The 15,071-nt window shown below is 37.2% G+C and overlaps 1 protein-coding gene across 5 annotated transcripts in view; it reads right to left on the reverse strand.

Moving 5' to 3' along the window:
* Positions 1 to 867: 867 nt before the first annotated feature.
* Positions 868 to 15,071, reverse strand: part of LOC128027400 (amyloid beta precursor protein binding family B member 2) — a 24,429-nt gene continuing 10,225 nt past the window's right edge. For 2 of the 5 annotated variants that reach the window (XM_052615004.1, XM_052615001.1), the window contains exons 9-14: positions 9,088 to 9,202; positions 8,611 to 8,686; positions 6,837 to 6,920; positions 4,609 to 4,724; positions 3,340 to 3,522; positions 868 to 1,996 (exon numbers count right to left, since the gene is read on the reverse strand). In XM_052615004.1, the coding sequence (XP_052470964.1) occupies positions 1,841 to 1,996; positions 3,340 to 3,522; positions 4,609 to 4,724; positions 6,837 to 6,920; positions 8,611 to 8,686; positions 9,088 to 9,202 (730 nt within the window). In that variant the 3' untranslated portion in view covers positions 868 to 1,840. Of the gene's footprint in view, positions 1,997 to 3,339; positions 3,523 to 4,608; positions 4,725 to 6,836; positions 6,921 to 8,610; positions 8,687 to 9,087; positions 9,203 to 13,847; positions 14,023 to 15,071 lie in introns of those variants that run through there. The other 3 variants (XM_052615006.1, XM_052615002.1, XM_052615003.1) reach the window with 3 other exon arrangements.

The following is a 15,071-nucleotide window of genomic DNA, read 5'->3' on the forward strand; positions in this document are numbered from 1 at the left end:
AAACCTAATTTAATTTTATTTTATTTTTAATTTTTTTCTGAAAAACTGAAAGTTTAGATTTAGTCGGGCAAAAAAAAAATTCATGCATTTTAAAATATACAAATATATAGCTCAAATATTTAAGGAAAATTACAAATAAAACATATTTTAGATGTTACTATTATTTCACTTTTTTTATTAATGTACTTCTAAATCTTAAAATAAAATAAAGTACAAAAGTATTTTAGGAAGCATTTACCCACAGTTCAACTGATTCACCGTTTTAGATATTTTATGCATTTTATGCTAAATTGGCTCAAATATTATAGAAAAAATTATAATAAAGCTTTGAGCATTTTATTTAATTTTATTTATTATTATTTTCACTTTTTTATTATTATTATTGTTGTTGTTATTATTATTATTATTATTATTTATTACTTTTGGCCTTTTTATTTCATTGAGACACAAACAAACATTGCTGTTTTCATTATTGTTCCTTGTTTTAATGTATGATTTCCCTCTGAAATTGTTTGAGGTAGAAAGGTGTGTGTGTGTGTGTGTGTGTGTGTGTGTGTGTGTGTGTGTGTGAGAGAGAGAGAATTATGGTTTAGATGTGGCATTATTCTGGTTCATCCTGGGGTGACCAGCCTTATTTCACTGTGTGTATGTGTGTGTATGTGTATATATACAGTGTGTGTATACATATATAGCTCTGACACACACTCATTAGTAAGCATTACACTCTTTTTATTTAAGATTTTTAACGTTAGCTACAAGAGCCCAAATAACTCATTATTACTGAACTTGAGTGTCACTGCCATCAAAACACATAAAGATTTTCCAATGTCACTTGAGTTTACTTGCAAATAAAACATGGAGAGACACTTTTGTTTTGATGTAATTTATTTCCACAACATGGTACATTAATATGGTGTAAAAAATGAGTGTCTAAGTGGTGGATCTGGTTTAAATCCCACTTTGTGAGAAATAACATTCCTGTGTTGACATCTGCAGCTTCTGCTCCTCATGTATGTGAAAGCCTGAAAAGATCAACACAAGTACACAAAATCTCTTAGCAAAGCAAGCTCAGCTCATGCATCGCTGCGTTCCACTATTCATAATGCAATGCAAGTACGTTTCGCATCTTCAGCACGGCGGGCGTTAATGTAAATCAGCGTCCTCTACAGTTCCTCAAGGAGTCTTGGTGGAGAAATGGTTTTAAGAGTATGTTGCTTTGTAAGGATTGAGTCAAGAGAGTTTGTACAAAAGCAGAACACATTTGCGTCTGTGTTTGTGTACTTGCGCAGGGATTCTTTCAGGCCTTAGTGTTTTACTTAATGGGTATTTCTGTGTGTGTGTGTGTGTGTGTGTGTGTGTGTGTGTGTGTTATCAGAAAATCCCCATTTGGCTCTTCATTACAGAATCAGACTGAGCAGATGTTACAGACAAACTCTGATGTATTACAATATTCCCACTGAACATTGTGATATGAAGATAGTCTCTGACATTTTACACACATTCCAACGGCAAAAAAAAAAAAAGAGAAAACCTTTCAAAGTATCCAATTTCCCAAGTGTGTGAATGAGCGGGTGATTTGAAATGAAACACACTGTGGCTTGAATGAAGACTTAACATTGATCTGAGCGTGACATGAACACTGATGCTCTCGAAATACTTGAGTGAGAATGTGTTCGTGTAAGGCAGACGCATGCTTCATACAGCGCAGTTACACGCCGACGACATCCTCTCATTTGTCTCGCTCGTCTTTTTCTTTGTCATGTTGGCCTGTTTCTCTTCTCGTTTGCATCAGTAAATACACACACACACCCCTGCGGTCCATCACAGCCATTCTGTTCCGTCATTGGTGGGGAACTTCGGGGGCGGGCTTCTTTTTCAGAGTGTCTATAATTGATTGGACGCCGCGCTTGACGCTGGACGTTACACGGCGGGTGACGGAGTCGGAAGGGGGCGGAGTCAAGGAGCCGGACTTCCCCAAACACTTCTGATACCGCAACTACAGAAAAAAACACAGATTTATCCCTTAAATTATGTACAATACACTCACTTTACGACTTAACACTTAAAGTACAGAATCTGTGGCATGCTGTCTCTCACACCAGAAAGTATAATTGTCATTCAAAACTAATTTTGAATTAAACGTTTTATGAGTGAACGTAAGTTGTGTGAACAAAAAGTTGAATGAGCTAATGCAAATGTAAGCTAACACCAATGTTTCAAGAGAATGCAAAAGATTTGAGAGCGAACGCACAGTTTCTCAAAGAGCCAAAGTTGCTTAAGCAAACACAAACATTGTGTGAGCTAACAAACGTTTCTGTCAATGCTAAATTTCTAAAGCAAACACAAACATTGAGTTGAATTGAAAAATTTAGGTTTGCATTTACTCCAGAAATCTTCTTTGCACAAAATGTTTGCGTTTACTCTCCAGACTCATGCATTCTTTCTACCTTTAAATTCGCTCATATAAACATTTGTTAGCTAACTTGAATGCATTTGCTTTCTAAGCTTTTAGTTTGCTCTCAAAACAAGTGCACTGCCGAACTTTGTTCGCTCGAAAAACATTTGTTAGCTAACATGCTTGCATTCGCTCAAACTATTCACACAATGTTCCCTTTGCATTCAGTCTCAATTTTTGTGTTCTCTAAAATCTTTTCTGGTAGATCTTAATGTATGCTTTTGCTCAAGAAGCTATGTTCCTCCACAAACATTTTGTATTTGCTCTCAAAACCATTAACTCAGATTGCGTTCTCTCAAACTTTGAGTTTTACTCAAAAAAAACTTTTGTTAGATTGTTTTCAAAATTACTGCATTTCATTCACTTTTTTGTTTGCTATCAAACTGTTGCATTCACTCACAAGATATTTATGCAAGAAAAAATTAAAATGTGTTTACAAATGTTTTGTTAGCTCACGCAATGATTGTTTTCTCACAACACGTTGAGTTCGCTCCCTAAATTTTTAACTCAAAATGTTGGCATTTGCTCAAGAAACTTTAGCTTTTTGTGTGTGTGTGTTTGCTCTAAACATTTGCAAGTCCTCTGGGAACCTTGTGTTCGCATAAAGTACTGAAAAGTGAAGCTAATATTTTTTGTTATCGTAAAGCTTTTTTTTGTTGTTGTTAAAACACTTGTATAAAATATTCAGTCTATGTGTCAAATTAAAAATGCAACTGTATCTAAATCAGTTTTGGGTTTACTTGAATAACTTTAGTAAGTAAATTTTGTGTTGGCCCACAGCTTTTAATTCGCTGCTTCTCAATATTTTACCTCGCTTGATTTAAAGTTGTATTTAATCAGTAATATTCCTTGTGATTTCCATGTGACGTGTGTTTATCACTCACCACACAGGCTGACTGCACGGCCTCAGACACGCTTCCCGCGTTGGGTTCACACCAGAACACGTGACACTGGAAGTGCTGGTTTCCCGTGTCCATGATGAAGGCAAACGTATGGACATCACGTCCCACCCCCATGAAAGACAGGAAGCGAACGCGACACTCCACTATTACTTCCTCTTCCTCTTCCTGTCCAAACAGAAGAGAAATGATAGCAATAAACCTGTCTGTCTGATGCCACCAGCTCTGAATTACTTTCAGAGGCCTGTGAATGTTTAATCAGGATCCAAGCAGGAAAAAAAAGCACAGTTTTGACTTCTGTGAAGTGTATTTGTCAAACTTGGCACATATGTTTGCCAAGTAAGTGAATAAATCTAAACTATTGGATATCAATCCTCATGGGTTGTAACCCAAAATTGCATTAGCTTATATCTGCAAAAAAAAAAAAAAACTGAACACATTTTTGTCTCTAAAGGACATTTCATGATAAAAAGAATTAAAATATAATAATTCCTCATCTCTTTTTTTCCCAATTGCATTTCCTTTTATGGGCTCCTTAAAATACAGAAAAGTGAAGCAGATGTTTTTTGCTTTAACACAAAAAGCACTTTCAGTAATTACAAGGTAAATTGCTGCATTTGCTCTCGAAAAATGGCATTTTTCCCACAAAAAGCTTGATTTAAGAAACTTTTTTTTTTGACTCACAAAAGTTTTGCATTCCTTTTAACAAACTATTAGGTCACAAAACTTTAGCATTCCCTTATAAACATTCTGCGTTCAAACTTTTGTGTTGGCTCAAAATGTTCCCAGAGTTTTTAGTTTTCGAGAAAGTTTGCGTTTTTTCACAAAAAGCATAGTGATTTCCTCTCCTTAAAGTACTTATATGAATATATTAAATGAGTTCAATTGTATTTAAGAATGGAATCGTAAAGCATACTTAAAACATTTTTTTGCATTCACTCACTAAGATGTAACATTACCTTGATAAAATTTAAAATTTAAAATCAGTATCCAATGAAAATTACATTTCTTTTAGACTACATTTCATGTCAGACAAAATTCAAAGATTAGTTTGTAAATGTTTGCCTATACGGGGATGGAAATGAATGTGCATTTTGCTGTTAACTTAAATTGTAAACAAAAATGTGAATGTTGGATGAATGTTTACGCCTGAGTGGGAAGTTTGAGGTTTCTGTGAATGTACAGTGTCTGATGCACAAACTGTTTCAGGGCGGAAAGAAATGTAGAACTTGTCACAGGAATGTAAAGCGTCACCTTTTCTTTGACGACAGTAATTGTGGCGTCAGCGACGTTGAGCAGGACGGGGGTCCAGTCCTCTTTCCCTGCGGAGGACATCAGACTGTCTATCGCTCCATTTATCATATCCATTCCTGAAACACATCATTTGAGACAAAACATTAGTTCCTTACAGTTACACAGAATGAAGGTTGAATGACTGTCAGCATCCAGAGATGAAGCACAAGAGTGACTTTGTCAAGCTGCTTTGAAACAATGTATATAGTGAAAAGCACTTTACAAATAAATTTTGCTTGACTGATCTGAATACGCTCAAAAAAGACATCATACAAATGTAAATCATTACAATGTGTGCACAAGACTTGTCTCAGAAGTGACGTGATGCTTTCCCCAATGTGTTGGGGTCAATCTGACCCACACTTTTCAAACTTGGTGAATATTTCTCATTTAAGGTTAAAAATGTACATGGAGAATTTCAACACATAGATGTGTTTTGAAACGGCTATACAAAGTTTCTTAGGACTTTTGTGTTGGGGTCGGTTTGACCCACACTTGATATTCAAACTGATTAAAATACAGATTAAAGTATTTATTTCTTTAAAAAATTTGGTGTACATTTCTTATTTAAGGTCATGAATGTGCATGCAAAATTTCAAAACATAAATGTGTTTTGGAAAGGCTGCACAAATTGTTTTATGAATTTTGTGTTGGTGTCCATTTGATCCATTCTCGATATTCAAATTGCGAATAATACTGGTTAATGTATTTATTTTATCTTAAAATTTGGTAAATAGTTTTCATTTAGGGTCCTGAATGTGCGTGTAAAGTTTCAACACACAGATGTGTTTCGGAAAGGCTGCACAAATTGTTTTATGACTTTTGTGTTGGTGTCCATTTGATCCATTCTCGATATTCAAATTGCGAATAATACTGGTTAATGTATTTATTTTATCTTAAAATTTGGTAAATAGTTTTCATTTAGGGTCCTGAATGTGCGTGTAAAGTTTCAACACACAGATGTGTTTCGGAAATGCTGCACAAATTGTTTTATGACTTTTGTGTTGGTGTCCATTTGATCCACTCTCGATATTTGAATTGCTTAAAATACTGGTTAATGTATTTTATTTCTTTTTAAAATTTGGTGTATATTTTAATTTAAGGTCAAGAATTTACATGCCTAATTTCAAAACATAGATGTGTTGTGGAAAGGCTGCACAAAGTTTCTTAGGACTTTTTTGTTGGGGTCAATCTGACCCACACTCAATATTCAAACTGGTCAAAATACTGGTTAAAGTATTTATTTAATCTTAAAATTTGGTTAATAGTTTTCATTTAGGGTCACGAATGTGCGTGTAAAGTTTCAACACACAGATGTGTTTTCGAAAGGCTGCACAAATTGTTTTATGACTTTTGTGTTGGGGTCAATTTGATCCACGCTCGATATTTGAATTGCTTAAAATACTAGTTAATGTATTTTTCTTTTTCAAATTTAAAGAATATTTCTCATTTAAGGTCAATAATGTACATGCAAAATTTCAAAACATAGATGTGTTTTGGAAAGGCTGTACAAATTTTCTTACAACTTTTGAGTTGGACTCATATTGACTCGCCCATTGGTTTTCCATGCAAAAAATTGCCAAAATCAACACTTCAAAAGACACCATCAAGTCAGGTAAAAAAAAACACCAGGAAACCCCTTACTGTAGCTTGACAAACACTAAATTATGCAATACATGTGAATTTGTGTAATTTAAGACTCAAAGTTTCCTCAAAATGACTTCTTCTGAATCATGCAAAGAAAAGTCACTTTTTCTTAATTTGATTATCACAGTCTAAAAATAATATTACAAATCTTGCTTGTTTTGGATCTCAGTTGTGAGAAACAGATTTCAGTAATAAATATAATATCAGTATAATATTTGATAACCGGCATCTCAAGCTCATTGTAATGCATTTTTTTTATGTAGTTCCACTTATTTCTGTAGTGCTTTAGGCAATACAGTTTGTTTCAAAGCAGCTTCACATTGATAAACAAAAAATTAATGGAGCTCAAAATAAATCACTCATGAAACTAGATTAATTTCAGCTGTAAAGCAGCTCTAAAGAAGACAATAGTGTCATTATTCAGGTCATTTTTGAATGAGTTTAGTTGAATAACAGTGCTGATGTTGTAAAGTAACATGGTTTATTTAATGCGAGTGTAGTGTGTGTGTGTGTGTGTGTGTGTGTGTGTGTGTGTGTGTTACCTATAGGTCGCACTACTGATGTCATTCCCAGGTAAAGCACATGGAAACTGTGTTGTAGTTCAGTCTTTGGTGTTGGAAACTCTACTGAAGAAACACACAGATGAGAAACACGAGCTGAACATCATGCAGAAGATTTCACTCATCAGACCATGCACCGGTGAGGTAATCTACGCTCTGAATGCATTTTCACAGAGCGGGAACCTCTGACATGATGAAAACAGAGCAAAGCATCCCTCAGGAGCCTAGAAATCCTGTGCTGTGCATATTGCATTATAAAACAGCTAGCGGACGAGCTGTATTTGAAGCAGCTGTAAGCTGTGATAGAGATGAGACGGATGTAAATGCAGCAGCAGTGATTCTGTGATTTGTAACATTGGTGATTTAATTGCATTTTAATGGGTCAGAAATGCAGCTTTCATTATCCCACTGATCATTGCAGAAATTTACAGCAGGAATGAAATAAAGCGTAAGCGTGTGCTGAGGTCGGCACAGACCATCACTTTATTTATGGACTCGTACTGCTGGAGCATGAATTTACAATCCTCCAAACACACATATACTATACACGCACACACAAAATATATTTACATCAACACAGATGAATATGCCTTAAAGAACAGCTTATAGGTCTATTTTTATTTATGTGTTTTAGCTGCAACAAAACAATGCATCTCTGTGTTTACGCAGTGAAAACATCATTGGCCAATGAAATACAAGCATTTGGGTCATGTGAGCAGCACTTTAGATACACGTTAAGTTCTTTAATTAAAAATGTAGTTTCATTGAAATAAACTAAAAAAAATGCGATTTGCATCATTTTCATGCTTAGCTCATTTCAATTTTATTTCAGGCCATCTGTGTGTTTTGTTCATAAAAAATAGCACTTTACAAAATTTGGACTCACTAATTAAATTGACTTATTTTTCAAATAGACTATGATTATTAAATTGATTCAAATAAGTAGAATATTAATTGTGCCTAAACATTAATTTATATTTTTTTTAAAAGAGAGATTTCTGAGGCAATTTTAAAAGTGAATTCTAGAAACTGAAATTAATAGTGTTAAAGTTTTTAAGGACATGGAAGGTTTTTTAATGTTATGCCAAGCTCTAAAATGTATAAAATAAAACATAAAAATAAATGTAATCACAAAAATGAGAAAAAGACTTTGAAAGTTTGTAGGAATGTAATAAAGTGATTCTAAAAAAGTTTGAAAACACGTAGTTTTTTTATTACAGAAAAAAAAGGTGGAAATTGCAAAAAGGCTAAATAAAAAGAAATAGCTATTTATAAAAAAGGAACCCTGTACTCACAAAAGACTAGAAATAAAAACAAAGTGTAAACCCTGAAGAACATTCGATTAAACTTCTGAAATCATGAAATGTAATTATTTATAATTATTTTGTAAACAATGCTTGAAATAAACACTGCAATAATTATAAAATAAATTACAAATAAAAACCTGCAATCACAAGAGTAAATAAAATATATAAATTACCTGGCAATAAAAAGAGCAAATCCAAAAAGAACATTCAAGTTAAACTTCTGGAATTATGGAATTCAATTATTTAAATAATTTGATCTATTTTATATGAATAAATGCAAAAATTAGAAAAATAAATTATTTAATTACTTTAGTTCCAAATAAACGTTTGTATTACAAAAGTCTTCAAACAGGACCTTGGAGTCAAAAAAGATCATCGCAATCACCAAATGTCCAGATTTGATTGGTCATGTGACTGAACGTCATTGCCTGTGTGTGTGAAGCTCTTACCTCTCAGAGGGACATCTGAGCTGAACTGAGACGAGGAGCCTGCAACGGGACCCATGCTCCTGCGTTCGGCCATAATCTGAGAAAACAGACAACAGGACTCCTGTCAGTCTCTCTGCTCCTGCAGGTCATTAATCTGAAGCCAATAAATCTGAGCTCAATGTTAATCAAAGCCTGTGGATGGACGTGCTGAGCGAGCAGCTTCACGTGAGGATGGACGACGCATACTAACACACACACACACACACACAAACAACCCACAACGCAAAGATTTACTGTAAACACAGATATTTTCCACAGAATGACAGAAAAGGCTTCAGGTCAAACTGGACAGATGATTGGTTGCTGAAGCTCTATCCTCATTAATTATTAATGAGCATGATAATAAACATCTGACTAGTGATTCAGTTTGTCAGTATGAAAGCGAGTGTCTGTTTGCTGTGAATGTGTGTGGATTATTACTGGATTCTCGCTCCTCACCTTCGAGCAGATCTGCTTCAGGCTGCTGGCGACGCTTTCCGCAGGACTGTCACATTGAAACACATGGCATTTCAACACACGCGTGTTCTTATCACAGGCCACATACGCAAAATCCCTGAAACAGAACGAGAGAGACACTCTGTGTTTGAGTTTATAAAGTAAGAATCAATAATCGGGTTTAAAACAAGAAACACAGCCATTAAAGTGTGTAACTCTCACAGGACTCAAGAGGGCGCTACAGTTTCCTTCAATTGTTTATAATTATAAACCAGATCATTATTCACGCAAGTAGATATAAACATTTCAACGGTTGAATGAAGTTAAACTCACTCAGGCGGAGGATGGAAGATTTGTAGGAAATACTTTTAATTTTCCCTTTTTTCGCATCATACTGAAAATCACACCATTTACGGAAATCTACATTTTCAAGCAGATTTACACAAATTGAGCAGGCAAAAAATGCAATTTTTTACTTTTTAAATTCAAACAATATAAAGATAAAGAAATAAAAAATGCTTGCTAAAAATAAAATCAAAGTAGAATTAAATGTAAAAAGAATCAAAATAAAACTCTCAATACAAAGCAATTAAATAAAAAAATGCAACATTTAAAATTAAATTTAAAATAAGAATTAAATAAAGTCCTTATTACAAATCAATCAAATAAAAAACATTACAATTAAAATAATGAATTTTAAAATAAAAAATCATGCATGTAATGACCGTTAGCCAACATCACAGAACCGTGAACAAGTTTAAACGAAAAATATTAAATATTAAATTATTAACTTGATCTCAGGGGGGCTTCAAGTACATATTTTGCCTGAAAGAGGTTCAGATGAGGAAAAAAAAAACATTTGGGAAAAGCCCGTGTAAATAATTAAATCACAGTATCCTCACACAGACTCATCATGTGATTCATCAAACGTTCACAAATGAATATAAATAGCGTTCGGATTGAAGCGCATTAGCAGCGTGACTGTGTGAGGCATTAGAACAGGACAGCAGCTAATGAGACACCAGCAGAGAACCATCCATCAGACACCGGCCTCAGAGAAAGAGTCAGCTGGATGAATATCTAGATGTGTGTGTTGTGAATGTAAAGGTTAATGGTTTTGTGGCCATGTTTCAGTGTCACTCGTGACATTCAGAGTACAGCGGCGACCGCCAGCAAACCTCCATTCAACCATTTCTGAGCAAACCATGACAAAATACACAAAAACACTCTTCTGCTGATTAAACGTCTCCATTATATCATGCTGGTCCAAAAGAGTGTCATTTTAGTAAATCAATTTAACTAAATCCATTCAGGTTTTGTTCTGAATAATTGTGCAGCCTTAGTGGATGGTTTGGGTATAAAGGTATTTACTATTTTTATATATATATATATTTTTTAGAATTATTATAATATTTTTTTTTTTTTTTTGTCAAGTAAAGAAAATAGGTAGTTTTAATTAACTACAAAAACCTGAAGCAAGGTGGTTAAATTGTCAGAGTCCATATTTGTAGTAGATGGCTGAGGGAGGATGATGATGATGATCATGGGTTCACAAGTTTATTTAAATTCGAGTCTGAATGTGGCTTTCATGTGTCTGAAAACTGAAGTTCTGAGTAAAACTACACAACACACTCTATCTGTCTCCACTCACTACCTGCACATGAAGAGACTTCAGCTGACACGCCAAATCACAGGAGTGTGTGTGTGTGTGTGCGTGTGTGTGTGTGTGTGTGTGTGTGTGTGTGTTTATCAGAAGTCTCAGAGCCCTAGCGATGAACCCATTCTGTCTCACACACACACACACACACACACACACACAGAGAATTTAAAGGATTCTAAAAGACACAAACTGAAGGGACTCTGTGAGGGTGATAATGAACTATATTATACTTTCAACTCACACTGTCAAATACTAATGAAAGCACTGTTTATAACGAGAACGTTACACATGTTTATCAAGCTGTCTGTATGAGACCCTGCATTGACTTCTGATGTGCCTATATTAAACTAATGAGTGCTGTTAGATGAGTCAATGCTCACTCACTAGTGCTGTGCTGAAACCTCTATCACGGAGTGTGTAAGAGCAGTGTGTGTGCTCCAAACCTGAATAATTATTCTACAAAATATGTGTTGTTGAGAAGATTTTGCATTAAAACAGGAAAAATAAATAAATTATTCAATTAATTAAACAATTAACTAGTGTTTCTCACTGAAGGAGAAACACTTTTCTGCATATTAACCATCTGCAACACCCTAGCAACCACCCAAACCACAAACGACAGCCTAGAAACCGCAGCAGATACAGCAACACCCTAGCAACCACCCAAACCACAAACGACAGCCTAGAAACCGCAGCAGATATAGCAACACCCTAGCAACCACCCAAACCACAAACGACAGCCTAGAAACCGCAGCAGATACAGCAACACCCTAGCAACCACCCAAACCACAAACGTCAGTCTAGAAACCGCAGCAGATACAGCAACACCCTAGCAACCACCCAAACCACAAACGACAGCCTAGAAACCGCAGCAGATACAGCAACACCCTAGCAACCACCCAAACCACAAACGACAGCCTAGAAACCGCAGCAGATACAGCAACACCCTAGCAACCACCCAAACCACAAACGACAGCCTAGAAACCGCAGCAGATATAGCAACACCCTAGCAACCACCCAAACCACAAACGACAGCCTAGAAACCGCAGCAGATACAGCAACACCCTAGCAACCACCCAAACCACAAACGACAGCCTAGAAACCGCAGCAGATACAGCAACACCCTAGCAACCACCCAAACCACAAACGACAGCCTAGAAACCGCAGCAGATATAGCAACACCCTAGCAACCACCCAAACCACAAACGACAGCCTAGAAACCGCAGCAGATACAGCAACACCCTAGCAACCACCCAAACCACAAACGACAGCCTAGAAACCGCAGCAGATACAGCAACACCCTAGCAACCACCCAAACCACAAACGACAGCCTAGAAACCGCAGCAGATACAGCAACACCCTAGCAACCACCCAAACCACAAACGACAGCCTAGAAACCGCAGCAGATACAGCAACACCCTAGCAACCACCCAAACCGCCAACGACAGCCTAGACACCGCAGCAGATACAGCAACACCCTAGCAACCACCCAAACCGCCAACGACAGCCTAGACACCGCAGCAGATACAGCAACACCCTAGCAACCACCCAAACCGCCAACGACAGCCTAGAAACCGCAGCAGATACAGCAACACCCTAGCAACCACCCAAACCACAAACGTCAGTCTAGAAACCGCAGCAGATACAGCAACACCCTAGCAACCACCCAAACCACAAACGACAGCCTAGAAACCGCAGCAGATATAGCAACACCCTAGCAACCACCCAAACCACAAACGACAGCCTAGAAACCGCAGCAGATACAGCAACACCCTAGCAACCACCCAAACCACAAACGACAGCCTAGAAACCGCAGCAGATACAGCAACACCCTAGCAACCACCCAAACCACAAACGACAGCCTAGAAACCGCAGCAGATACAGCAACACCCTAGCAACCACCCAAACCACAAACGACAGCCTAGAAACCGCAGCAGATACAGCAACACCCTAGCAACCACCCAAACCACAAACGACAGCCTAGAAACCGCAGCAGATATAGCAACACCCTAGCAACCACCCAAACCACAAACGACAGCCTAGAAACCGCAGCAGATACAGCAACACCCTAGCAACCACCCAAACCGCCAACGACAGCCTAGACACCGCAGCAGATACAGCAACACCCTAGCAACCACCCAAACCACAAACGACAGCCTAGAAACCACCCACCTCACACTAGGTACCAGTTAAAACACCCTAGTAACTGCATAGCAACACCCTTGTTTTGTGACAGTGAGTTTAGCACGTTTAGACTAAAATCTAGTACTTCATTGTGCAGTTTGTCTATGGTGAACCTTCATCTGTTCAGTATTAGTTCGTCAGGTTGTACTATCATTGATCTCTCTCACACACACACACCCTTGTTTATACTACTTTGTGGGGTCCTTTAGTTGGCAACATCTTAAAAATGATAATAAAAAATAAATATAAAAATGTAAGCTGTTAAGTGTTTTCTGTGTCAGGTAGGTTTAGGTTTATTTAGTAATTTTATAGTCTTATATAAAAGATCATGTCTTTGTGGGGTCCTTAAATTGGTCAAGCTTTCCTTATTGTACTATCTTTGTGCGGTCTTCTGGTTCTCACCAAGTAGTAAAAACAAGTACACACACAATCAATCACAGCCTCTTTCTGTCCTTTTCCCAAAAGATTGTGATTGTTTCAGCATCTCATTAATATCTGTCACCTGCATACAGTCCCTCAGAGACACACACACACACACACACACACACACACTATCTGACTGTATTGTGCTCATATTTGCAGAACAGCAAAAGTCATAAAACATTTACACATTCAGACAAACAGTGTCTCTCCCTCTCTATATTTTTTTCTTGTATTTCTGCTTGATTTGAATAATTCTGCACACAATTATGCGTGGACTCTGATGTGCTGAAACTGAAACCATACGACATCCAACACATAATAGAAAAACACTCATGTTCATATAGCCTAAACATGCACATTTCATAGACTTTTCTATAAAACTAATAATAATGACTCTTCAGTTTGATTCTCAAAGCAAATCAAACACACACACACACGAGTGCATGGAAACAGCAGCAGTGTGATGCAGTAGTGTGTGTGTGTGTGTGTTACTCACACTGATGTCACTCATCAGCATCCAGCTGCACTCTGAGTCATTACTCCCATCACCACGACGGCCAGCATCCAGCACAAACACACTCTCTGAACCTGTTCTCCCTTCAGCTCCTCCGTCTCTGATCCGTCCCTCCCTCAGCAAACACACACACGCTCTGAGAGCCCTACACACTCCGGCAGCCTGCTCTCTCGCTCTCTCTCTCTCTCTCTCTACTGCTGAGGAGGAGATGCTGGGCGATCAACAGAAACACAGGAAGTGGAAACGAGAGGATGGGGCGAAACAAACCAATAAATAAAGAGGAATATAAAAAAGATAAATTGGGCAAAAAAAGTAAATAAACAATTGAAACAGAAGAAAATACAAATTTGAAAAACTTGTGTTTTCAGAGAATTAAAAAGAATGAAACACTTTGGCACTTATAAGGTGAAATAAGAGAATGTGTTTCACTATCAGTGTGAAACAGAGATGCTACAGAAAGAGGGAGGAGTCGACACACACACACACACACACGCTCTGCTCCATATATAGAGCTGTGACTTCATCGCTTCAAAACCTCGTGTGCATGAACACAGAAAACGCTGAGTGCTCCAAATATAGTGCAGTGACTTCATCCACTGAAATACTCTCATTCATATTGTATAGAACTGTGCGTGTGTGTGTGTGTGTGTGTGATGTTTCTCTACAAATGAAGGGAAATAAATGCACAATCCTTTCTTAACCAGGTTTATGGGCTCTACCATCTCTATTCCATCATTATCTGTCTGCATCTCTTATTATAGTACTTTTCCAAGTAAAAAAAAAATTATATATACCAATTTACAGATTTTTTTCTAATTTTACATTTGCATTAATTAGCAGTTTAATATCTATCATTTATAATTTTTAAGTTAAACTAAAATGGAAATGTTAAAGGATTAATTTGCTAGAGAAATCACAGAGAGTGAATCTCGGTCTGCAGCGGCACCTGCTGGTGAGCGCCGGTACTGCAGATCAAACTCAATCAAACAATCAAACGTGCATCAGAGCGAGAGAGAGAGAGTCTCTGCAGCGGTGCATCACTCCTCTCTCTCCAGCACACGAGCACTAAACCCTTCATCAGCATCAGAGGAGGAGAGAGACATTCATCACTGATGCCACACTACACACACTAGCACTCCTGCACACTGGCTTTATCATGCATCAGAAGACCACCAGAGCAGACAGCAGAACATATCCCACAATGCA

This window comes from Carassius gibelio, chromosome A14 (genome assembly GCF_023724105.1).
Source record: "Carassius gibelio isolate Cgi1373 ecotype wild population from Czech Republic chromosome A14, carGib1.2-hapl.c, whole genome shotgun sequence".
Lineage (NCBI taxonomy): Eukaryota > Metazoa > Chordata > Actinopteri > Cypriniformes > Cyprinidae > Carassius > Carassius gibelio.